This window comes from Canis lupus, chromosome 15 (genome assembly GCF_011100685.1).
Source record: "Canis lupus familiaris isolate Mischka breed German Shepherd chromosome 15, alternate assembly UU_Cfam_GSD_1.0, whole genome shotgun sequence".
Taxonomy (NCBI): domain Eukaryota; kingdom Metazoa; phylum Chordata; class Mammalia; order Carnivora; family Canidae; genus Canis; species Canis lupus.
Genome location: NC_049236.1, coordinates 38,453,999 through 38,479,110, shown reverse-complemented (window position 1 = coordinate 38,479,110; position 25,112 = coordinate 38,453,999). Strand labels below are relative to the sequence as shown.

Genomic DNA, 25,112 nt, shown 5'->3' with positions numbered 1-25,112 from the left:
ACTCTTATTTCCCATCTTGATTAAATAAATATCAGTCTTTGGTTCAGTAGCTCAAGTTGCACTCACTGGATTCACTAGAGCTTTTCAGAACTAGAAGTGCAGGCGTGCTCTGTTGTCTGGGACTGTCGTGTTGTGAATTAGAACTCTCACCAACTAAAACGGTGTGGCTCTCAACTTGCAGCTAATTTTCAGTTCAAACCTCAAGTTGCTGTTTTCTCTGTTGTCAACATGGTAGGTAACGTTGCAGCCAAAAGTCTCAGAATAATCAAGCCTACCCTGGGGAAAATACTTTAGGACACAGGTGATCTTAAAGGTTGAAATATAGTTAATATCAATTAGACCAAAGTACCATAGATTAAAACTTGACCTGGTTTACTCTTTTCATGGGGAAGAAAAAAAAAAAACACCTTTTCAATTCAATGGTATGCATTTTAGCTGAAATTAAAATTTCTTTCCCAGTAAGAAGTAAATCAGTATGGTGCTTCGTTCTGAGAAGTATCTCTTCAATGTACTCTGTTCACAAAGAGGACTAAGATCTGGCCCCTTGCTCCCACTGAGGTCACAGTTCAGTAGAGGAGTCCAACGTGTTAACATTTTAATTCCCCCAGAGTAGAAGTATCGCTGGAGAGAAGTCTTTATGTTTCCACCCACCTGCAGGATCATGTCCTCCGCAGGCATGGTCTCCTAAAATCTGTTTATTAGTACTGATGACGGTTAATACTTGAGAGCTGTCTGCCAGGCCTTGCCCACGTGATTATGCGCATTAATTCATTTAATCATGAGGTAAGTATTGCTATTGTCCCCACTTTACATATGGGGGAATAAAGACCAACAAAAGTTAAGCAGCTTACCCAAGGTCATCCTGCCAGCAAGTGTACAACCAGCATGTGAACCAGAGTGATCTACCTTTACCACCAGACTCCAAATCCTAGGCTTTCCTCCCCCCTCTGCTGAGCCAGGGGACCATTTGTTGTCCCTGAGTTTTAAAATAGCTGAAAATAGGGATCATCTGTGTTGAGAAAGAGCTTTAAGAACCTTCAAATACTCTGTAAAATTAGCTAAATTAAGCCATGTAGGTACAGACATATGTAGTAATTTGGGGTACACATTCCAACCTGTTAACCTAAATAAAAATTTCAGGAGTGTTTTTATTGCATCCTAAGCAATTACATTTTTTTCCTCCACAAGACTTAAACAATGTGCCTTGTTTGCCCCAGCACAAACCAAACACAGTCTTACCTCTTCAGAAACATCTGGAGTGTTTGGTAGTCACAATCGGTTATTTCTAAGTTTATCTAAACCTATGTTTATTCATCTCTAAGGTCCCCTCCAGTTCTGAAGCAAAGATAATTCCACACTGATGTCCTGGTCTTTAGTTAGACTCCTATTATTTCAATCAAAAAACAGGCCGAAAGCTGGCCTAATGTGTGCGATGATGGTAATCCACATCATGGTACGATATGGAATCACTGCTGTCCCTGTTCAGGTTAACTAGCAACCACTGACCTTTTCATTGTCTCTGCAGTTTTGCCTTTTTCCAGAATTCGTATAGTTGGAATTATACAGAATGTACCCTTTCCAGATTGGCCTCCTTCATTTAGCTGAATGCTTTTAAGCTTCCTCCTGACATGTCTTTCGTGGCTTGATGGCTCTTCCTGTCCCTGGGTAATTTCCCATGTATGGATGTACCACAGTTTGTTTATCCATTTCCCCATTGAAGGCAACCTCAGTTGCCTCCAGGTTTTGGCAGTTCTGAAGAGAGGTTCTATAGACACTTGTATGCAGATTTTCGTCTTAGGATTATTTTCTCCTGGATCCAAACCCTCTTGAAATTGTCTTCTCAATTGTGTTTGGTGAAGAAGAATCAATAGAAACTTGCATCAAACCCTGATTTTTTTTTTTAAGTAAAACTGCAATTTCTGTCTTATCTTTCAGCATTTTATGTCATAAGAGCCTAAGAGATTAGAGACGCCATGATATTGAGGCACACTTCTAGGAAGATTGATTTCTGTGAATTATTTCGCTCTTCAGTAGTACAGCTTGGCCGCTTACTTCCTTGACAGCTTTACCGGCATTTCTAGTTTAAAATTAAAATCTGAAGACCTATATTAGTGATGTGTGAGTGGTAAGAGATACCTATTTAGTTTGGACATATTAACTGCTGCCGTTCAGGTTACTGGTTGGGTTTTCTAGCTAAATCTATGTTCAGAGACAATCTTCATTTTTGAAAGGATGCCTAAGGGGAAGCATTAGCTCTGGGAACCTGAATACATGATGCCCCCAAACATGTTCCCCATAGAACACGGAACCTTCGTTCCGTCACCCTCCCGGTCACACTGTGCAAGCACCTGGCTCCTCAGGCCCTGTGCACCTTAGAGGGCAGGAACCATGTATATGGTATCCCAGGCCATGCCATCACCTATTTCCCTTTTAAGGTGGTTTTGATGGTTCACTAACATAATGCCTGTAGAGGGCCATCTAGTTCAGTAAAGCCTCAAAAACACTTTGACTTCTTCCTCCAAACATCTGAAAAACAAATGAGTGGATGGATAGATTTGCTTTGAATTATTTCATTTGTTTTTCCTCAACCCTAATGTCCATGTCCTAGTCATTTCTCTGGTTTTCCATGCTCACAACATGTCAGAGAGTATTCAAGATCTTAGGAATCCTGCACTCTTATTTCCAGTGTTTAAAGGCCATTGCCAAAAGGGAGAAAAAACATTGGGAAACTGCACATAGGATGGCAAGATATAATTTTGCGGTTTTGCATTTTGGAAAGGTAGCTTATTCCTAAGTCAAATGGGAGTTTGCTCACCTCTTTAAATACTGTGTCCACAAGACTGAACTTTACAAAGCAATAAATACATCGCTTTGGCCTTTGAGTGTTCTCTTTGGTATAAGTAACTCCCACTTCAGAGATTCTAAGACGTTGGGTGGCTGGTGAAATAAAGGATTTGCTCTGGCTAGACGAGGATTGGCCCTTCCTTTTTGCCACCCCAGACGTACACATACCCCACCCCCAGCCCTGAATTTTGCCTCAGGGTATGATTATCGCTAATATACAAGATTCAGTCACTTCCCTAATTAGATGTGCCATTAAGAAACATGTGCTGCTGGAAGAGGCAGGCCATTATATTCAATTTAACACTGTGAAATCTGACTTTCTCCAATCCCGTAGTTGATGATTAGTATTGTTCACAGGTGTCTCTGCTCAAGGAAATTTCTCTTTAAAAAAAAGAAAAATATCTGTTTTCAACTAAATTAGGTAGAAATCTGCCATCTTGATGCAAGATAGGAAGTATTTCAAAATTATTTTTAAGTCAGGGATAAGCAGCTCTTCTGGCACATTTAAGTTTGGAAATCTTTATTTCCCAAAGAGCTTAGATGGTTCTGATACCATAGCTCAGGTTTCTTGTTCAGCTTGTTCCCTTTCACGTGTCTCATTTTTAAACTTCCAATCTGGAGGCACCTCTAAAGTTGAATTTTCAAATACATAGATTTCCCAATAATTGTGCCCTGGCTGCAGTGTGAAGGCTGTCTTTCTTCTGTGCTTGTGAGGAAACAAATTCACGTTAGAGAATGGATTGGGAAGACTGATAAAAAGATTTTAGAATTAGATGGAAATGTCCAGAAGCCTCTTTGATCTTAGAAGACACTCCTGTAGGAACACCCTCACTACTCCACATCACTGAAGGGTGTCGTGGGCCTCCTCTGTCTTTATTTCCCACTTGTGTAAAGTCACGTTTTGCTCCTTCCACAACTCCCGTCTATGAAGAGTTGTTGTTCTCAGAAATCGTTCCCGGGACTACTACTTAGGAACCAGGCTGGGGAGAAAAAAACAAAACAAAACAAAAACTTGCCAACCGCTGTTTTTTTTACAAGTCTCCATTTGCCCACGTTTCAGGGAAAAATCACATATTTCAACTTCCACCCTCTCCCAAGTACTGCCCAAGCTGGTGTGTACAGGTGGAAGCTGGCTGATGAGAGCACACATGAGAGTAACACAGCCTTTGGGACACTCCCCTGTATGTGGACTGTTGTTTTGTGTTTCCCTGGGGGTCCTCTCAAAGGAAGACTCAAGAGTCCCCATCCTCTTGTCCCATGCTCTTCAGACCCAAGTTCTCTTACTGCTGTTTGTTTCTGTCACTCTGGTTCCTGCTGCTTCCCCATGAAACACCCTCACTACTCCGCAGCATTGAGACTTCAGCTAAAGGACTAAGTCCCACTTTGTCCTCAGCTTTCTTCCTAAACACATTGAGTTGATTGCCATCGGTCCAGATGTATCGCTCTGCTCCACATTCATTGCTGCAGCCACCATGTCACTGCTGCCCCAGCATGCAGCCCAGAAATGGTTCCATAATGCTCACAGATCTTGACTTTACTTCCACTCCTTTTTGCTAGTGTGGAAAGCAGCTAAGTGAAAGCATCCATCCTCACAGATCTTGACTTTACTTCCACTCCTTTTTGCTAGTGTGGAAAGCAGCTAAGTGAAAGCATCCATAAGTGTAATAGCTCAACTCTCCTGGGGCTCACAACGGGCTAGGCACTGAATTACGTAATCCTCACAGGCCTCCAAAGTAGATGTTGTATTAACATACCCATTTTACAGATGCAGTAACTAAGACACAGAGGTTGAACACCCTGACCCATAGTGCAGCCAGGACAGGAATCCAGACACAATCTTCTGTGCTCCTCTTCACTGTGGTTCAGAGCCTCCTGGAGGAAGGAGCTTGGCAGTGGGTCCCTGCATTAATTCAAGATGACCACACACATGCACACTCTGAAGTTGGTCTTCTATGTGATGGATTAAACAAGTTGGTGTGTCTTTTTCACATGCTTACAATTGGCTTTTTAATTTTAAAAAATCATACATTTTTAAAACTTCATATTTTATTGTTACAGAGGCAATACACATTTATTGTTACCCAGTTTAAAAATAGAGATACAGAAAGGAGAAATAAAAGCAATTGTGATTTTATCACACAGAGATGGTAAACACCTCTCTGTTAACAGTTAACACCCCGTTCATATGCAGTCCTCCAGGCTGATGAATCACGTATCCATAGGCATCCTTTTCCTACAAAGAAACAGAAATGTTCAGTGCCTGCTGTTTTCTGTTTTCTGATCTATTTTTAACCTAACAATATATTTTAAAATGTGTTTATTCCCATATATATTCATCTTCAGCATTACTTGCAGTGGTTGAACAATATTCCAATCCGAAACTGAACCAAACTTACTTAACCAGTTCCCCTTGTTGCTTGTTAAGTGGTTTAGAGTCTTTCTACGTTATAATCGATACTGTGGGTGACATCCCTAGATCTACATCTTTTGCAACTGGCCTGTTGGTTTTTGTTTTGTTTTGTTTTGTTTTGTTGGTTCTGTTTTTGGTTTTTTGTTTTTTGTTTTTAGAATGAGCCACTAAATGTAGAATGGCTAGGTTAAAAGGATACACATCTTGAAACTCTGGGTGAATATTGCCAAGTTGCCTTCCAAAAAGAACTTGTTCCAGTTTACATTCCCAGAGAAGTGCACAAAAATGTGTTGATGTTTGCTTGGCACATCTCTCATGGGCGTGTACTTAGTATCTTGGATGTAGTCCTTGTTGAGGAAGAAACTTGGGGAACCTTTATGAGACACCATACCTCTTCAGCACAACCCCTGGGCTTATCATCTCTGTACTGTTAACATCTGTTCAAGAGGTGACTCCAGAATCTGTCTTTATGACCTGAGCTCTTTATGTGAAGAATGTTTTTTATGCTTTATAAGCGTCTGAGAAAATACGGAAGATTAAATAATTCTCGTTGTTTGCTTTGAAAACCAAGAGCGGCAACTAAGCATTAACTGAGGGTTTTTTGGAAATCACTCATCAAGCAGAGGATAGTGTGTTTCGATAAATTAACTTCTCTCTGAATTAATGTAGAGTGCAGTACAACTGGGTTTGTGTGCATAGCAGTGGAGAACAGTTCTGACTGTGACTTTCAGTCAAACATCAGCTGTGTTTTTAGGGCAGAAGTTCTCACGCTGTGGTAGCAGCAGCAGCAGCATCTGGAAATTTGTTATAAATGCAGAATCTTAGGCCCTGCCTCAGACTCACTATCTTAGTGTGTCCAGGCTCCTGTAATAAAAATAACATGTTACAGAAGAAATTTCTAAGTGGTTCTGAAGCCTGGGAAATCCCAAGGTCAAGGCCCTGGTAGATTTGGTGTCAGTTGAGGGCCCTCTTCCTGACTCATTGACTGTCGTCTTCCCTGTACCCTCTCATGGTAGAAGAGGCCCCTCAGGAGCACGCTAGCCCCATCCAGAGCTCTATGCTCACGGCCAAGCTCCTCCCAAAGGCTCCCCCTGCTAGTATGTGGGGCATTAGGATTCAACATCAGAAGATTGAGAGATCGCAGGCATTGAGTTCGTGGCACCTACTGAATCAGAAACTCTAGGTGTGGAGCCCAACGATCTATTATATACCAAGCCTTCCATGTGCTCCGAATGCCCACAAAAGTTTGCCTTGGTCCACTGGACATTCCTCTGCGAGGCCTGCTGTAGAGCTAGGCTGCCCTAGAAGAAACATGGTGCCTGGAAACCAGCCAGGGCCAGACCAGTAGAGATGGAGGGCATCGCCCCACGCTGGACTATGTCTGGCCAGGGTGTGGGAGTTGCACGTGGCAGGATAGTGGCTGTGTCTCATGCTGGAGGAGTTGTCTGAATGGCCACCTGCCCATTGTCTACTCTTGACACATGGGGTGAGACAGGCTCTGTATTCACCCGGCCCTCATTGTCGAGTTCTCATGACTGGAAAAGCCCTTGAGAGGTCACTTAGCCTCCTTTCCCTGCCAAATGAGACTTACCCCTAAGTCGTTAGTGACAGAGGAGAGTCCATACTATTTTTAAAGACGTCTAGAGGGAGAAACTTCCTGGCTGCCCCTCGTGATCTTCCTGCCCCCTCGGGAAGTGTTTCCTTCTCATCTTGGTGCTGGCCATTAGAACCAGTTTCCTCTTACGAAAACAAACACCTTGCCCTTCTCTCCTTGAGGCTGACAAATCACAAAGGTCTGTGAGGCTTCCTCATCTCATAGGAATCTCTTGGCACACCTCTAATCACTTTTGTGGTTCTGCAAGTTCTTCCAAGGCCTTTGTGCCTGGCTCTGGGCACCAGAACTTTCTGACAAGTTTGCTGAGCTCTTCATGCATTGAGAAGCTGCTACTGTGGTGCTTCCTTACAAAGCTGGCTTTGTGCTTGTTACCATACATTATTAATTCATTTGTTCATTCACTTAAAAACCATGGACTTCAGCAGCTGTTAGATTGAACCCTATGAAATTGCTGTTAACCTTTTTTTTTTGACCCATAAAAATGGCCATGTTGTTGGGTTCACCCTAAGACCATGTGCTAGACATTATGGGAGAGACAAGAAACAAATCAAGGAACGTGTGAGCTGTCCTCAAGGAATCCCCCGCATAGCGAGGGAAACAAACCACCCCAAGACCCAGGGCAGTGAACACCAAGGGAGGACAGCAGAGGTGCCCATGGTGGGCCTGGGGAGCAGGAGCTAGCCATCCTGCCAGGCTGGGAGGCCACGCAAAGCTTTCCCAGAAAGTGACATTGAAACTGAGTTCCAAAGGGTAAATGCGCACTTCAATTGGCTGATCAGTGGTCTGCTCTCTACCTCTTATAATCTCTGTAGCATAACTGGTGTCGCTGAATACAAAATGCAATACCCCTGGCTTTGTGCACTTTTTAAACGATTTGTAAGTTACTCAGGGCTACCTACCAAACATAACTGTTTGATCCCATTTTAATTTACTTGCTGAAACTGGATATAATAATGAAGCTTTGAAATGCACTGAAAGAAAATATTACGTGGATAAATTAATCGTTATGACTCAGCACCGAATATCTAACTAGAAAGTACTCCCAGATAGCCACGTATTGGTTAAAACTATACTCTAAGTTGGATGGCAGGAGACCATCCAGAAACCACTCCCCAGTCTGTGTTTAAAATACACTGGAAATGAGTAGGGCGTTGTAGGAATGCAAGGTCGGTGGCATCCGCCCCATGGGCCGCCTTACTCTGCTCCCTCTCTCTACTGGTTCTGGGGCCCACACGATTCTCATTAGGAATGTAAACATCACTCCAGACGCAGATACAACATCACGGCTCACGACTGAAGTGCTCCCCGTCACAAACCTCTTTGCTCTCACTCACACTTACGAAAGTCACGCTCTGAGACAGGAGCATCCCTGCGGCCTCAAAAGGATCTTCTCGGACTGTTGATTCCGTGTTAGAAAATGAAAAACTGTTTCTTTTCAGGGCATGTTATACAGATAAAATAAAAGCATCAATGGCCATTTCTGCCTTGATACAAAGATTCCAAACAGTTCATGATTTATAAGACACAATACTACTTTCTTCGGTGAACTCAAAAATCCCTCTTTAAAAAAAAAATTCTAAAAGTATCCAGTTACTTTACCTGTTAACAGTATCTCAGGTGCCCACCTGTAGATTAGGAGGGCTGTACGACCCCTATTCAGTGTAATGCTTGTAGATAATACAAACCCAAGGGCTAACCATGAGGCTGGCTTTGCATTTAAGATTCAAAAGTGGCATTTTATTTTAGGTTTCAGAAATGTAGCATTCCCATATAACTATCATTTCTCTTGGATAATAAAAGGATGATGATTTTATTTGGGAAAATTGTGAACAAAACGCAAGCGACTATCACTATAGTGCCTTTAGTAGGAGAGCAAGATGCTATAAAGGCTAAGTTCATTTGGGGGGGTGTTACCTGGGAGTTTTCAGCTGCTAAGGTATCCCGAGGTCCTCATTACAAATGTCTCTCCAGTAAAGCTGGCCCCGAAGAGGGAGGGAATTGGAGGACTTGGGGAAGCCTCAGCAATCCCACAGAGTGTGGCCATAGGAAAACAAAAAACAAGAAACAAAAGAGAATCATGATGTAAGGTTTGCCCCGAGCATTCTCCTGAAGAAAATTCTGTTTACCCAAGTAAATAAGGCTTGAATGCTTAACATGAACATATAGGGGTGTAGTAACCATCCAGAATCCCAGCAAGGCCTGCAGAGAGCTCATGGAGACCAACGTCGCCCCAGAGCAAGCACTTCGTGACCTGAACCGTGATGTCCAGCCTGGGTGCCTCTACATATTCGCTTTCTCTGCGTTTTCAGCTTTTCCTTAAAGTAACGCATGAAAAGTCATCTTTGACAGCTCAGTTGGTCCCAGTAGGGCCAACAGAGGCCCCCCGCAGGGGACGGATCGCCATCTCTCACAGAATCATAGGTGCCTCACCAGGGAGCCTTGCTAGAAGGCGGGCCAGGTGCCGCTGGGCCCAGCTGGGGGCTTCATCTTCTCGTCAAGGCCCGCAGTGCGGGAGACGCAGAGTTAGGGCTCGGGGCCGGGATGTGTGCACCCCCCGACCCCCGACCTCTCGCCCCTGGCCCGGGTTCCCCTGCAGCAGTCTGTGCACAGGCTGCAGCCCAGGCCTCCGCTGAGGAGAGTGGGGATTCTGGGCCCGCCCCAGAAGATGCTGCGAAGATGGTAGCATCCTTGTCCCAGGACAGAAATCACCCCCATGCCTTCCTTCCAGGCCTCCGGCCCCTCCATCCCGGTCGTTGCCCCGCGGCCCTGTGTTCCCTGCTCTCAGTCCCAGCAGCGCCCACGTTGTCGCGTTGCTCCAGCCGGGAACGTCCCCGGTGAAGGTGGCAGCCGCTGCCTGTAGCCGCCCCCGCCGGGCGTCCGTTCCGATGCCCTTTGGCGGCCCTCGCAGAGCCGGCTGCTCCCCCTGGCCGGGCCTCCGGAGGCTTCCTCTGGGGGCGAGGCGCCCCGTGCTGTGACGGCCTCGGGCCTGCCCTCCTGCCCGCCTGCCCCCGCCTGCCCTCCTGACCCCGTTCCCCGCCCCCCAGCCCGGGCCTCCGCCGCCCGCCCCGCTGCTTGGAAACGTCCGGGCGCCGCAGCTGGGCCGCGGAGCCGCCACTTCCAGACCCCGCCGCCGGCCTCCTCCCGCCGCGTTCCTCCCGGTTTCCAGGCGAGCGCGTGCTGCTCCTCTGGCGCAGCAGCCTCCCCGCCCCCCGGGCGCCTGAAGGCCCGTCGGTCCCTGGAGGCCAGCCCGCGGGCCGCGGGGCCTGGGACGGAGCGACAGCCCGACAGCCCGGCCGCTGTCCCCGCCGAGCCCCGGCGCGGGTCCCAGCTTCTCGGCAGAATCCCACAGGCCCGAGGTGGGCCCCGCGTTCTCTCAGCCCGGGAGCTGCCCGTTGCACCCTCGCAGCCGCTGAGTGGACCGCAAACGGCTTTGCTTTCTTCCTTTTCTGGGGCGTTTTCCTGACGCTAAACGAGGCGTCGGTGTTTTCATCTTAGGTTAGCTGCGCGGGCTTCGCGGTGCGGGCGGCCCGGCTGACAGAAGCTGGTCGCGGCGAGACGAGGGGCGGGCCGCGGCGGGGTGCGAGGCTCCTCACGCACGGCTCCTCCGCACGGCTTCTCCGCACGGCTCCCCACGCACGGCTCCTCACGCACGGCTCCCCACGCACGGCTCCCCACGCACGGCTCCTCACGCACGGCTCCCCACGCACGGCTCCTCACGCACGGCTCCTCCGCACGGCTCCCCACGCACGGCTCCCCACGCACGGCTCCTCACGCACGGCTCCCCACGCACGGCTCCCCACGCACGGCTCCTCCGCACGGCTCCCCACGCACGGCTCCTCCACTCGGCTCCTCACGCACGGCTCCTCACGCACGGCTCCCCACGCACGGCTCCCCACGCACGGCTCCTCCGCACGGCTCCCCACGCACGGCTCCTCCACTCGGCTCCTCACGCACGGCTCCTCACGCACGGCTCCCCACGCACGGCTCCCCACGCACGGCTCCTCACGCACGGCTCCCCACGCACGGCTCCTCCGCACGGCTCCTCACGCACGGCTCCCCACGCACGGCTCCCCACGCACGGCTCCCCACGCACGGCTCCTCCGCACGGCTCCCCACGCACGGCTCCCCACGCACGGCTCCTCACGCACGGCTCCTCCGCACGGCTCCCCACGCACGGCTCCCCACGCACGGCTCCTCACGCACGGCTCCCCACGCACGGCTCCCCACGCACGGCTCCTCCGCACGGCTCCCCATGCACGGCTCCCCACGCACGTGCGGGGGCCATGTACGGCGGCCGGCCCAGGCCCTGGTGCTGCCTTCACGTCGCCGCCGTGTGGGCTCTCCTGGCTTTACCTTTGATTTGTCTTGCAGCTTTTTAAATAGTTGCTTGGATAAAGCATTGGAAGGATAAAAGTATCCAAATCTTTTTGGCCGTCACAAAAGGAGACTGGCAAGTCGGGGTAGTTTTAAAAGTAGCTAAAAGCACTTAAAAGGGCTGCTTTTGTCTATACAGCATGAAAGAGTCAATAAAGACTAGTAACACTCTTCCCCGTTTGCCCTGTCTTTGAAGCAGGTGTCTAGCTCTCCAAAAGACGTAGCAAAACAGGGTGGAACCTGAAACACCTTTTCCATGGCTCAAGTGAAAGGTGCAACGTAATTATTATGAGCTCAATGAGGTTCATTCACACTATCCAAGTAAAAGCCTTCTTTAATTCTGGTCACATTTAGGGTTTACAAAAAACAAAAAGTCGGTATGTTGGCAAATTGGACTTAAATAAGAACAGAAAAAAAAACCCACAGAAAATTGGGTAATGTTCTCTCCCAGTTACTTTAATATCCGTAAGGCAGGTGTTTGCAGAACATGGTCGTGGAAGGGGAAGCCGTGGGGGCGGCAAACAGGGAGGAGGAGGCGGGAAAAGGGAGAGGTGGGGTCTCTGAAAACCCACAGCAGTTCCCGCCGTAGCAGTTTTGCTGCATCCTCGTCCGTGTTCCCGTGCGAAGCCCGTTCTCCGAGTCCTTTCTCAGGACTTTATGCTGTTGGTGATTTATTGAAATGGTTTCCTCACCTTTTTGTGTATTTTCTCTCCTGTTTTGTTCCTCCCTGTCTTATCTGGAAACTCCATCAGGCTAACTGTCAGGTAGGTTCTTCTCGATGTGTAATGCGGTTATCTGGAGGCCCCAGAGTGGGAAATGGAGTCCCCAGACGATTGGTGACCTGTGACAGATGATAAAGCCACCCAGAAAAGGCCCATCCTAAATTGTGGAGAAACTCTCCGCAGAAGCTGCAGAGTCTCGGCATGTTAGGCCGGTGTGGACGTCCATCCTAAGGCCTTGGCCTAAGGAGGTGTAACAGCTCTCGGTGATAAAGTAGGTTACCTGGACTGTCTGGTCCTGCCGTGGCTCAAAACAGTGTCCCGGAGGGCCTCGTTGTCGCAGGGCCGTACTATCCCGCCCTGTGTGGTTGCAGCGATGGTGCCCTAAGCGTATCTGTTCTTACGGATTTGGCCAGGTTCTGGAAAAATTCCCAATGATGTCTTTTAAACCCCTATTTCCAGCTACATATTCAGACCAGTATGGTGCCATGAGAAAGGAGTAGCTAGGAGAAAGGGGGAGTGATAGCATCTATTTTGTCACTGCAAACCTCACCCTGGGAGTTCACTCTGATGTGGCTTAACGCCAGTCAAAGGGTGGTTACTTGAAAGTGCAGTGGGAGACAGAGCTGTTCATGCCCCCCCTTTGGTGTCCTGGAGAAGACATATCCTTCACTCATGTGAGGCTGCAGAACAAGCTCTTTTCAGACCCCCAAGTGCAAGACAGACACTTTAGAGGACCAAACCGTAGCTAAGCCCAAGAGAAGAGAGATACACATTTAAATCAGTGTGTTTGGTGTGTGTGTTGTTTTTAAGTTGGGGGCTCATTTTTACCTTTCAAGAGGAGAAATTAATGTGCTTCAGTTGCCATGCAACACCAACCACTCTTAACAGCTTTCTAATTTTAATTTCAGAAGTCTACAGAGCAAATGAAGAAGGTCCCCACTATTATTCTCTCGGTCTCTTATAAAGGAGTCAAATTTATTGATGCAACAAATAAGGTGAGTACCACATGTCTCTCTGGTTTAGATACCCGATAGGCACCTGGGTATGTGATCTAAATTCCTTTTGTTCCCCTTCTGCTCCCCCCCCCCCCACCTTTCTGCTCCCTGAACACAACCGTGGACATATACACGTGCACACACTTGTACATATATACAGGAGGGCACATTTCCCCTGGAGGTCTGGAGGACTTCATCTAGGATTCCTATATGTATTTTGCTTTTTCTGTGGCATCTTCTCTAATAGACTTTGGCTACTTAGTATCCAGCATTTCCCCCTCGGATTAGAGAACATAACAACAGGAATAATTTTTAAAAAGGCACATTTATAATGAAATGCAGCAATCTCATTGTTCCTCCGCCAGAGGAAATGTTACTGGCTAACAAAGGCCTGGGGCATTTGTCTTCCCATTTTTCTAGAGAGGTATAGGTCCTTTCTTTGGATGTGTGTAATCAGCACCTGACGCAAGGAACACATTCTCTGACTTCTGTATCTTATAATTGTGTCTATTCTCAGCTGTTGAGATGGCAGAGAGGCCTTCAGCTGTATCGTTTTGTTAAGAGGCACAATCAGGGAAGAAGCTGAGGCCCTGCTGTAACTCTGCTGTGACTTTGTGCTCACGATGGGAACAGGTCATGGGTGCTGTGGTCCAGTGTGAACAACAGGGCTGTGTTTTACCTAAGTGTTCCTGAGTTCCTCAGGAACATGGCGAACATGACCATGTCTGCCCTAGACTAGGATACTTGGGTGTGACCATTGTCCCTCTCCATCAACAGCCAAACCTGACCGGTCCCTCCTCACAGCACCCCCCAGATGAATGCGTGTTTTATTCCTATAGCCTCCCAACCGATAAATTGTAGGAAGAGGGGAAATGAGGTGATTCTCACTGGTGAATACCATTTATTTTCTGGGCCCCCTACCCACTCACACCCCCCCACACCTGTACTCCATTTTAGAGAATGGGACTCAAAGTCATGAAACAGGTGAACTAAACAATAGTAACTTAGGGCCAGGAGCAACCGGACTTAAGACACCAGCAGGGAGCTCCATGGGCAGGGACTCTTGGGTGGCTAGAATATCCCCGAGCATCTGAATCAACCAATCTGGAGTTCCCCTGATTTGTTTGATAGAACCAAGGAGATTGCTGTATCAACAGTTAGACAAGCCCAGGCTCCCCAGATCGACTTAGGCGAATAACCTCCCAATTTTAGAAACAGTTCTGAAACTGAAGCAGAAAGCTCACAACCCAGCATGATCCTGTAGGCAGATGATGTCCAAGGTACAGAGTCGGGTGCCATGTGTGGAATGATAGTTTCAAGCCTGTGATATGTCATCAATAGTTACTATTGTGGGATTACAACTGTGGAGATTCTCATCAGAAAAAAATCTCGACTGGAAAAAGAAAAAAAAAATCCCGATTGGTCTGCTTTTTTATGAGTTGGAAGCAACTAGTTACTGGTGCACAAACTTCCTTTCTCCTGAAATGATAGTTGATTTTGAAGGTTTCAGGACTTTATAGGACTCTTATAGACAACATCATGGCCAATCGCTGTTGCTAAATTTCAAGAAAGGCTTTGGCATTGGGGTTTTTTTCTACCCCTTATCTGAAGCAACCCTCTCCCATTTGCATTTGAAAACTGTGAATGGCAATATATTTCTAGTAGAAGAGGTCGATATTCCTTAGGTTAACCACCTTCACAGTAGCAGACTCTGACAATTTCTAAACAAGTGGCATTTGACCTGAGACATTCGCAGTCATCCTGTGAAGCTGGTGGCGTGACAGGATGCGTCTGTATTAATAGCACCCTCTCTAATCCACTGTGCATGATCAGAGGACTGAGAGGGCTCCATCAGTTCTGTTGCATTCAGCTCACAGCCACTCTGAGGCCTATACCTCTGGATCCCCCCCATACCCTGAGGACACGCGTCTGCTTCAGTCGCCAGTAGTGGGATGAGTTACCCAGTCCGCTCACCGGTCACTGTTCTGCGGAAGCAGAAGCACTGAGAAACACGCCCAAGATAATTCTGTGCAAATGAAAGCACTAAAGAAGGCCAGCATACCTTCCCGGTTCCTGGAGTGTGGTCCTGAACGTAGTTTCAGAATCTAGGGCGGAGGCCACGTGCCTGCGTTGGTGGTGGGCAAAGCCAACCTTTCCATAGCCACATGTGCCTGGCGCTTGTCTGGGAAGGGGGGGGAGGGGGGGAGACGTCACTGACTTTGACATCCCGGGGCCCTGCAAGGTGGCTGATTGGCCCCGACCCAATAGTGGGTGGGGACAGAGTGGGTGATTCCAGGCTGCGGTCTGGTGGTGGGGGTAAGAGAAGACCCAACAGAGAGACTGAAGTGGAACGGTGAAGGAATGCAGGGTGCCGGGCCGTGCTGGGGGGCTTAGGCCACAGAAGGCTGAGCAGCAGCCCCCTCGTCCCACAGGCTCACGGGGCCACTGTGGAGGGGCCGTGCCCAGGTCATGTGCTGAGGACTGGCCCCCAGCTGCGCACCTGCCCTGTGGCGGAGGCCAGCCCACCCCCCGCCAACACTCATCCTGGGTTGAGGCATGGGGTAAGCTCAGGAGCCCTGCTTTCACTGTGTGTAGGGAGTTTGTCCCCTGGGAGGCCTGGTTTTAGTGGGCCTGGCACGGGAAGCACTGGTGGAAGGGATGCATGTTTGGGGACCCCGTGGGTGGGGTGCGACTGAGGTGCTGGCCACCAAGTCTGGAAGAGGGCACCCCCCCTGAAGTTGCACCTCCACATTCATACTGGGTGCTCTGGGCATGCCCCCCCTAACAGCCGGCCACTACCCCAGGGGTCCCTGCTCCGCTGCAAGGGTGGAGGTGCCCGTGGAGGTGGAGGTGCTCACAGAAGGAGGCAGGCCTGGGACTTCTGGGGGCTGGTCGTGGGGAAGGACCCGGGCCTGACCCCCACCCTGCACCCTGATCCAGCATGGCCTGGGCACCGGGGAGCCCCAGCACTGCTCTTCTCCCCGTGACCCCATTCCACAGGACAATCAGCCTCCAGCAAGGCGTGATTTCTTCGAATCCCTAAATGACGGTTCCTATGATAGAACAGGGTGGCCACACCCTAATCCCTTGACCCTGGGACCCCTTGTAGTCAAGGTTAAAGTTAACATAAGGTGAGGACCTGAAAACATGGAGATGATCCTGAATTATCCAGGTGAGCTCAGTGTTCTTGAATCCCTAAGTGACTCAGCTGCCGGGGCCCAGACAGGCACTAGCCAATGTGGAGCCTAGACACTTAGGAAACGAACAACCTCTAATCCTGATTGAAGAAGGGAGAGCAGAAAATGGCCATGGAATAAAAATGGAGCTTGGAACAGACCTCATCCAGAGATGTGGAAGATAAGGCCTGTGGGCTTCCTGTCCATCCACGGCCAGGGGTAAGCCCAGCGTGGCCTCCTGCCCACAGGTGTCTGAGAGTTTGGTTACAGACCCGTCTTCAGACCAGCAGGGCCTTGCCGGAGGTGACACAGTCCCTGCATCCAGCTCTTGGTTGGCAGGGGGCTGCGTTTTGCCTTCCCGCCCAGACCCCCTCTTCGGCCCTCCCATCCAGGTAAATTCGGAACAGCGCGGGCCTGGGCCTTGGTGTGTGTGTGTGTGTTTTTGCTTCTGGAAAGCCAACTTCACACAGGCTTACGCTTTTAAGCACAAAATAATCCAGAACATTTGTTTAAACAAGTGCCCTCTTTTTTTTTTTTAAATAGCACATACTTCTTCTCCTAAAAACTTTGACTCAAATGAAGAGCCCATTAAGCATGTGTGCTGTTCTCCTCTGCATCAGCCTCTCCACGGGCCACCTCCAGGCAGCCCTCGGCAGGGCTCCCGCCCATTTCAGATGCTGTCTCTGAAGCAGGTTGCATCCTGCCAGAGAAGGCCCAGCCCAAGGAGGAGACTCAGGAGAAGACCCCTGCCTGTCAGGCCAGCAGTGAGGGAAACGGGGAGAGGCCGACTCCCAGGCCCCGCCACTGCCGCATCACACACCGTCCTGACAACCTCTCTGTTAATGGGCTGGACCAGATGCTTCTATTCTACACCTACCAGCCATGCACCTTCTCAACATGTGATGCAGAAGACTGAGCTGCCCAACCTTCTATCCCAAAGAAGCGATGGCAGGAGCCCCTTCCCACTCCTGTTGAGCCTTTTAAAAGCTCTAGTCTCCTTAGAACATGCTTGGACATGGAGGCCGAGCAACAGGAGAGGAGCCCATCTTAAATGAGAAGCAGCACCTGTACCTCAGGTGGACATCCAACTGTTCATTTATGGAGGAGCCGCTAACTGAGGTGTGGCAGGGGATGGAAAGGATGTGTCCCCCCTTGGCATCTTCTCCAAGGAGGGAGCCAGCCACCCAGTCTCCAGCTGTAGTGTCCTTGGTCTGAGACGCATCTTCCGCTCAGAGAGCTGGCCTCACCGTTGTGTGAAGGTAGACAGAGTAAGGGCAGCGTCTCAATGGAGATCTCAGGGCATCGCCACATTCCAGCCCCGTGGATGGATCAGCACATTCCGTTCAAAAATACCGCCCTGCATCTGCTATCCATATGGATTCACTTAACAGCGTATTTTTAAAGTGCCAGTAAGGATAATTAAATATCAGTTATTTTTCACCAAGTATGGAATACGTTAACCTGCCCTCCCTCTAGACCACATGGCAGCAGAGGAATAAAAGTTCCAGTGGCAGGACAGGAGGCCGGCTTGGGAACACGGAGCAGTGCAGAGGAGGGCAGGCCTCAGTGCACAGCTCAGCAATGATCCTGGGCTCCTGGGGAATAGAGAGGTGTGGGCATACAAGGAATTGAGGAAGAGCAAGAAAGTAGGTCTTCATCCACTTGGGCTGCTATAACAAATTACCAGACTGAGTGGCTTAATAAGCATTTATTTCTCACAGTTCTGGAGGCTGGGAAGTCCAAGGTCAAGTCACCAGCAGATTCAATGTCTGAGGAGAGCCCACTCCCTGGCTCGTGGATGGCACCTTCCTGCTCTGTGTTCGCATGGAAGAGAGTTCAAGCTAGGTTTCTCTTCTCTTGTAAGGGTACCAAGTCCATCATAAAGGCTCTATCCTCAGGACCTTATTGCCTCCCAAAGGCCCCCCTCCAAATACCATATCACATCACGGCTCAGGATTTCTAAGAACTCAAGATAGGAATTTGGGGAGGACATAGGCATGCAGTCCATGATAAAGAGAGCTCTCCAGTGATATACTCTACCTAGTTTACAGTTTCACCCAGGGCCATGATGCCATCACATGCCACCAAAAATCCTTGAGAAGTGGCATCTTGTGCATTGGCTAGATTCAGGGAATTCAGTGCAATAAAAATCACAGGGCATTTTTCACTGTAAAACTTCTCAAGAAGTTGATTTTCTGATCTGTGTGCAGTAAAGGATCTCAAGAACATAAAATGCCAATTTAGTTTTAAAAAATTGGAGCCAACACTCTATTTCTGGTGACAGTGGATCTGAGACAGGTGACCCCAAGTCCACACTCCCTGAGGTAATGGCAGCTCCTGATCAAGATGACGGTGGAAGCTCTCGGCACTCGCTAACATCACCCCCGTGAAGACTGTAGATTCTTAAATTCATTTTAAGACTCACTAGTTCCTAATTTAGTTTTCTACTTGAAGAAATGCTATCTGAATGCCAGAAGAGGATCGTGACCTTCTATTTTGGAACAGTATCTTGCAGCAGAATGTTATTTGTTTATGGGATTCAAATTTCAAATTGACTTATTTCTGACAGAACGCTGCATGTAGTGTCAACATGCAGGGCCACAGTGAAGAATGTCCTAATTTAATTTTCTTTTATGTGTTAATTCTGTAATTGCTTCCCAACCATACAGCTCAGTCGAATGAGGAACATGCAGTACTTGCTGGGGGTGCTGGCAGGGAAGGACATTTTGTAAGCATTTTTAGGCTTTGATGGGTATACGTGGAACATTTTATTGCCAACAGGTTATTTAAGAGCATGCAATTAAAAAGTAATTAGCGTAACTAAAGTATTGAGGGTTTTAGAACTGTGACAACTGCAAAAAACATAAATAGGGTGTTTATAAGATAAAAAAAGGATTGCATGATTATGTGAATTTTTTTTCTTTTTAATACATCTGTGTATCAAAAGAGTTTTTTAGCAGGCTTTGCAGCAGCCAACACGATGCTCCTTGGTTATTTTGTGCTTAGGGATAAAGGCACTTAAACCTTTCTTCACTTACCTCCCACCAGTTACTCTTGGAGGCACACTGGGATGAGGGGGCTGGCAGGGAGATGGTGTGAAGAAATGCTAGAGAAAAAAATAAAATTATGTTAAACCAGGAAGAGTGAGGTAGAGATGAGGGGCCCTGCGGTGTATGAAAGAGCCTGAGCTCCATGGCATTCAAGTTCTAGCTCGGCCACCTGCCCCACATAAGGCACTTACACTGAGTGCCATTTTCCCCACCTGTAGGATGGTGACGACAGCACCCACGTAAAATCCTGCACCATGGGTGTAATTAGTAAGGTGCTGCCATCCATGGGGCCCGACATCAAGCTGGGCGTCCAAGACCTGAATAAGGCAGTGTGATTGTTTCCCTGATACCACCTCTTCACCTTAGCGTCTGCTGGAACCTCCCAGAGAGAACACCTTGCACTGTTGGTGGGCATGCAAACTGGTGTAGCTATTGTGGAAAATGCTACGGAGGCTCCTCAAAAAAATTAAAAATAGAACCACATTATGATTCAGTAATTCCACTGCTGAGTATTTAGCCAAAGAAAACAAAAACATTAATTCAAAGGGATACATGCCCCCCCCCCATGTTTATTGCAGCATTATTTACAATAGCCAAGACATGGGAGCAGCCCAAGGGTCCATCAGTAGATGGATGGATAAGGAAGGTGTGTGTGTGTGTTTGTACAAATATACACACACATATATATAATAGAATATTACTCAGCTTTAAAAAAGGATGAGATCTTGTCATTTGCAACAACATGGACGGACCTGGAGAGTATGATGCTAAATGAAACAAGTCAGTTCAAAAAAGACAAAAACCATAGGATTTCACTCATGTGGAGCTTTAAAAAAATAAATGAATAAACAAAAAGCAGAATCAGACTTATAAACACAGAGAATAAACTGAGGGTTCTCAGAGGGAAGAGGATGGAAGGATGGGCAGAATGGGAGAAGGGGTGGATACTGGCTTCCAGGCCCAGACAGGGAGTATGGTCTGTGACCCTGCAATCACATTCTGCAATCGTACAGAGAAGCTGAGCCCCTGTGTTATACCCTTGAAACTAAGGACACATTGTCAACTATCCTTTAAGAAACTGTTTTCAGGAGAAAGCACCTTTATGCCTCACCTGTCCTCTTCCTCCTAGACCTGCCTTTGCTCCAAGGCAACAGGGGCAGGACACGGGACAGTGAGCCACAGGATGGGCAAGGGTCTGGAGAGCTCCTGGGGATGGAGTTTCTCCCAACACGTGGAACGTGGCGGGTGATCCCTTCCAGACAGAATCCGCGGAAGGCAGTCCCGCCTGTCTATAGGTGTATGTGGGGAATGAGAACAGTAAAATGCTTAGGAACTACTTTTCTTTTTTTTTGAAGAGTGCCACCCTGAGTGCTTCTGCTCACAGCACCTGGTGAGAACCACTGCCCCAGGATATGATGACATTAGGTTGTTTTTAATTCAATGAAAACATTCCTTCCAGACCTGGTGGACATGTGCCCACAGATAGCGTGTTGGGTCACTTTGAATGGTGTCGGTCTAGAACATTCTAGAAAGGAGGAAGGCAGCTGATTCCCAAGTCCTTTGCCTTGATTCTAAAATATGCTGGTTTGCAAAAGAAAACAAAGAGTCGTGTATTTCATTTATTCCAGAACATAATTGCCGAGCATGAAATTCGTAATATCTCCTGTGCTGCCCAGGACCCAGAAGACCTATCAACCTTTGCTTATATCACAAAAGATTTGAAGTCCAATCACCACTACTGTCACGTGTTTACTGCCTTTGATGTGGTGAGTAAATTCTGTCTTTGGACAGATTAAATATTTCCCCGGATGGTACCTGCAGTGTGTGGAAAGCTCAACCTGCAGTTAAGATACTTGGTTTGTTTATCAAGTATCAAGGTATGCCTCACGTGAGATATTCTGCAGACTGGGTTTTTCTGAGCTTTTTCTGTATTGTCCCTCATCCATTAAATTTAGAACTCCCCTTGTACTTGGTATCTGAACTGCTATTGCTCAACTACTAACTTCACTTTTCAGATTTGATGGGTTCCTGTCTTTCTTTGGTACCGAAATATAGTCAGGCCTGTTGGTTTCTCTGGTGGCAATTTCTAAATAGTAGGGCATCGCCATCTAGGCTCGTTGGGGAGAAACAGAAATTTCAGCACCTCATGCGTCATCTGTGGTCTTCTGTATTGCAAAGTAGTCAAGCAAATGAGACACCTACAAATGATAACTGGGAACACCAAGGTTTGATCCATTTGTGCATTCAGAAGTTAGTCTTAGGATGGCATACTTGTGGTATTATACCACTTGCAGTCCTGTTTGTCATTGAGTCTAAATATGAGCCCTTTACTATTGACTTGAGAAATGAAAGCAGTTCTAGAGAACAAGTGTTCCTCCAAGATAGATAGACGGATACTTCGATGTGGTACAAATTCTTGCATACATTTCTAACATGGTACCTTGGGCGCTCTGCATTTGAAGCAGATAGAACAGATGTGGCTGCAACCATGAAATAATCTATAATCAGAAGAATTGTAAAATGTCACTTTAATTTGATAGCACCACTCTGTCCAATGTGTTTGAAATATGCATAATTAAGGAATTACCCGGAAAGGACAATATGATGGATTCCTGGAGGCCAGCCCACACAGGTCCGTGTCATGGGGTGAAAGTCCTTGGAGCAGCCTTTATCAGCCTCACCTACCTCCTAGGGACCAAAGACTACCATAATCCAAAATACACACCATTCTAAGGAACATTAGGCTCGTGCCCAGAGCGTTTGTATCCTGCTGCCAGTGGCTCATCTCTTTCAATGTGTGAAGATTGAAAACAGGAAAGGATGTTCACATGCCTTTGAAGAAAATCCCTCCTGTTTGGGAGATATGCGGAAAATAAGGTAAAAGTGATATGTGGCGACCATAAGACTCCAAAGCAAAGCCCGCAGAGGCTGCTCTGAGTATCTAGCTGTGTGTTTGCATGAGACCAGCAGTGTTGATTAAAGTCATTTCAGCAGTAGTCTTGTGGTGCCTTAAACGTTACTCGCGATTCTTGTGAAAGGCGGTTGTTTCTGTAAACAGCAGAAGTTCCCTTCTCTCCACACGTACTTTGGTTTGCATGAGACACCTTTCACTGCGGTAGTTGGGTGTCACAGAAAAGGACAGGCAGATGAGTGTCCACCCCCCAACGTGGCTTCCAGCTCCCTGGCCTTCAACCACTAGCAGGACTTTCCAGAGTCTTGATGTCCTCTGTCTGGAAACCAGGTACAGGGATTCCCGCCTCACGGTTTCTGTCAGGATTGAAATGAAGGGGCATATGGAGTGTGCCTTGTAAATAATAGGTGTTCCGTGTCAGCTCCCCCACACACACACCTCTTCCCTCTCCCTGTCTACTGACATCACCATCGACAGCCTGGCTCCCTTTCGGCTAAAAGACATAAAATAGATTTGCCGCAAGTGTATTTGTGATACAGTTTCCCCACTGCTCTTGTAAAAGAACTGGAAAAAAACAAAAGAAGCAATAAATAAACAAATAAATAATATAGAAACAAGAGAAAGAAAATATTGGCTCTACAGGCCTTAGAATGGTCTATTGCCTCTGTGCAAGATTTTCCCTGACCGTCCGAGTTAATACTGTGATACCCTTCAGGACGAATTCCAGCCTTTCATCGAGTACTGCAGCATTTCTTTCTAAATCGGTTTTTAAAGTAATATATAATTGTCCTTTGTGATCATCCCCCAAACACTGTCCTATATTCAAACTAAAAATGATTCCCATGGGCCATCTGCCCCCTTGAGGTTTTAGCAGTACACACACACACACACACACACACACACACACTGAGGTGAAGTGTGGGGGAAAATAGTCAACTGTTTAGTTTTAGGTTCAACACGATGTCCCCGATACATTTAGAAGCATGTAGAGAAGTGCTTCATCTTTTATCTTTTCACCCAGATGTTTGATTTACTACAGACCTTCACAGGCTTAGGATTCTGGTATCAGCTCCAACGGATTTTTATCATACACCACAAATCCATCATTTTAATCCTCTCTAGGTGAACACAGTTTGTCTAACCTCAAAAATAGTAACGAAGGCCACCAGCCTTCACCGGGGCCTTTGAGCAATTTTGAGATGCAACAAGCTTTGCTTGCACCAAAAAAAAAAAAAAAAAGAAAAGGCCTCTTTGAGCATGGATTTTGTATCTTTTTATATAGGGCAGTTCAATATTCAGTCCAGTCTCGAAACTTTATTTTTTTTTCGAAACTTTAAAATTATTTTGATGTGAGTCATTCCCCTGAGCCGCCCAAATGGAAAAAAAAATTTTTAAAAGGCTGCCTTAAGTATACATTTTATCTTTTAGCTGGTACATATGAGTACATACATATTTTTTTATTCCAGAGTTATTGCTTCTTTGACCCTTGTAAACCTTTTACAGGTCAAAAAATGTTATGAATATCTGCGATCATTGAGAAAATTCAGTGATGTCTAGAACACTTCCAGTTAGGGAAAGTTACATTTGAAATTCAGAGTATCTTCTCATGGAAATCCTGTGGCCTGGAAAGGGAGGCCCAAGTCCCCCTACAGAGCTACCACATGTAGCTCAGATGCCAGGAGCGGGTGGGTGTCCTGTGTCTCCCAACTTCACCTGGCTGTTGAGCCTTCTTCAGAGTGCACCTTGTAGGGGTGGCATCCTACAGAACATACTTTAGGAAATGTTCCACTTTAGGATCGCTACACCTATCTCCATTACTTAGAATCTATGGTACATGCAGCCTGTGAGAGTTTCAGTTTCAGATGACAGGTCGGTGAAAGTAAAGAGACTAGAGCAAAAGTGGAATTAGGGGGGCCAGGTTCCCATGAGAAAAGCCAGGATGTACCCACTGGCAAGGACCATACCTCCTTGCATTCTAGACTCTCCCCACCATGGCAGTGATATCTGTTCCTATCTCTAACTCACAAGGCCTGGGAAGTACCTCATCCATCCACTGCAGAACAAAGGGCTTCTCACACCCCACCTTCCAGGCAGTGAAAACGTAAGGGAAGAGACAGCAGTCACACTGGGTGGAAGAAAAGGATGTGTCGTGATCTCAGATGGCCAAAGAGGAATACCATACTAGCTAGGATTGCCAAGGCACAGGCTGCAGGGAGGAGGGGGAAATGATGTCTCGGTGACCACCAGATCCCAAAGCTGTAGTGACCAACCTTAACCTTAGAAGGACGCAATAGGTAAGAAACAGATATAAGCAAGGTAATTTGGCAACTGTCACCTTCTAGGTACTGTTCGCTCAATCCAGATTTCTAAGTAATAGAATGAGGTAGGTGGGTCAGAAAGGTTTTAATGCACACTCTGTGGGACAATCGTATTTATTGCAAAAGTCTAGAGAGGCCTTCATTCAGTAGTTTTAAAATATGAGGGTTTTTTTTAATAGTATCAAAAGCCATGAAGGCTGCTAGACCCTTGCTAATCCTCATTTCTGTATAATGAATACGTTCAGTCTTAGATATTTTTAACCATGCTCATGTTTCTCTTACGTGCGACTCCTGAATTCTGTAATCTTGAGTGTGCAGCACGTGGTACGGTCCCGGCTGGCTCGGGGACATGCAGGGAATGTTGAAGTCATGATGCTGGTGGGTGGTGGATGTGGGAGACGAAGCTCCCTCCTTCCTGTGCTTTCTTGGCTGAATGTGGGCCATGCAAGGAACTAACCCGGAGAAGCAGAAATGACGAAATGCAGGCAGACGTGTTGGGTGGACTATGTGAGAGGAGCTGATAGCACCCTCTGCCAGGATATACCAGCACAAGCCAAAGCACGGGGTAGGGACGGGGGGAGGACAGTAGAGTTCTTTTGTCCTGACACCTGTCCTGACCAACGGGACCTACATCAGCTTCTGACTTTGGCTCTGCTGTGAGTTTCTTTCTTGAGTTTTTCTCATCTGTTTAATGAAA

The 25,112-nt window shown here is 47.4% G+C and overlaps 2 protein-coding genes across 30 annotated transcripts in view; one reads left to right on the top strand and one right to left on the bottom strand.

Moving 5' to 3' along the window:
- Positions 1–25,112, top strand: part of ANKS1B (ankyrin repeat and sterile alpha motif domain containing 1B) — a 1,057,476-nt gene that overhangs the window by 1,007,361 nt on the left and 25,003 nt on the right. For 22 of the 23 annotated variants that reach the window (XM_038558749.1, XM_038558744.1, XM_038558739.1 and 19 more), the window contains 3 exons: positions 11,996–12,007; positions 12,874–12,960; positions 20,815–20,952. In XM_038558749.1, the coding sequence (XP_038414677.1) occupies positions 11,996–12,007; positions 12,874–12,960; positions 20,815–20,952 (237 nt within the window). The remainder of the gene's footprint in view (positions 1–11,995; positions 12,008–12,873; positions 12,961–20,814; positions 20,953–25,112) is intronic. The other variant, XM_038558740.1, reaches the window with a different exon arrangement.
- Positions 4,873–25,112, bottom strand: part of APAF1 (apoptotic peptidase activating factor 1) — a 146,052-nt gene continuing 125,812 nt past the window's right edge. For 3 of the 7 annotated variants that reach the window (XR_005370661.1, XR_005370660.1, XR_005370667.1), the window contains 5 exons: positions 19,175–19,242; positions 8,784–8,886; positions 8,210–8,300; positions 7,769–7,840; positions 4,873–5,077 (listed from right to left, as the gene is read on the bottom strand). The gene's annotated coding sequence lies outside the window, so the exon portion shown is untranslated. Of the gene's footprint in view, positions 5,078–7,768; positions 7,841–8,209; positions 8,301–8,783; positions 8,887–17,829; positions 17,951–19,174; positions 19,243–25,112 lie in introns of those variants that run through there. The other 4 variants (XR_005370666.1, XR_005370665.1, XR_005370663.1 and 1 more) reach the window with 3 other exon arrangements.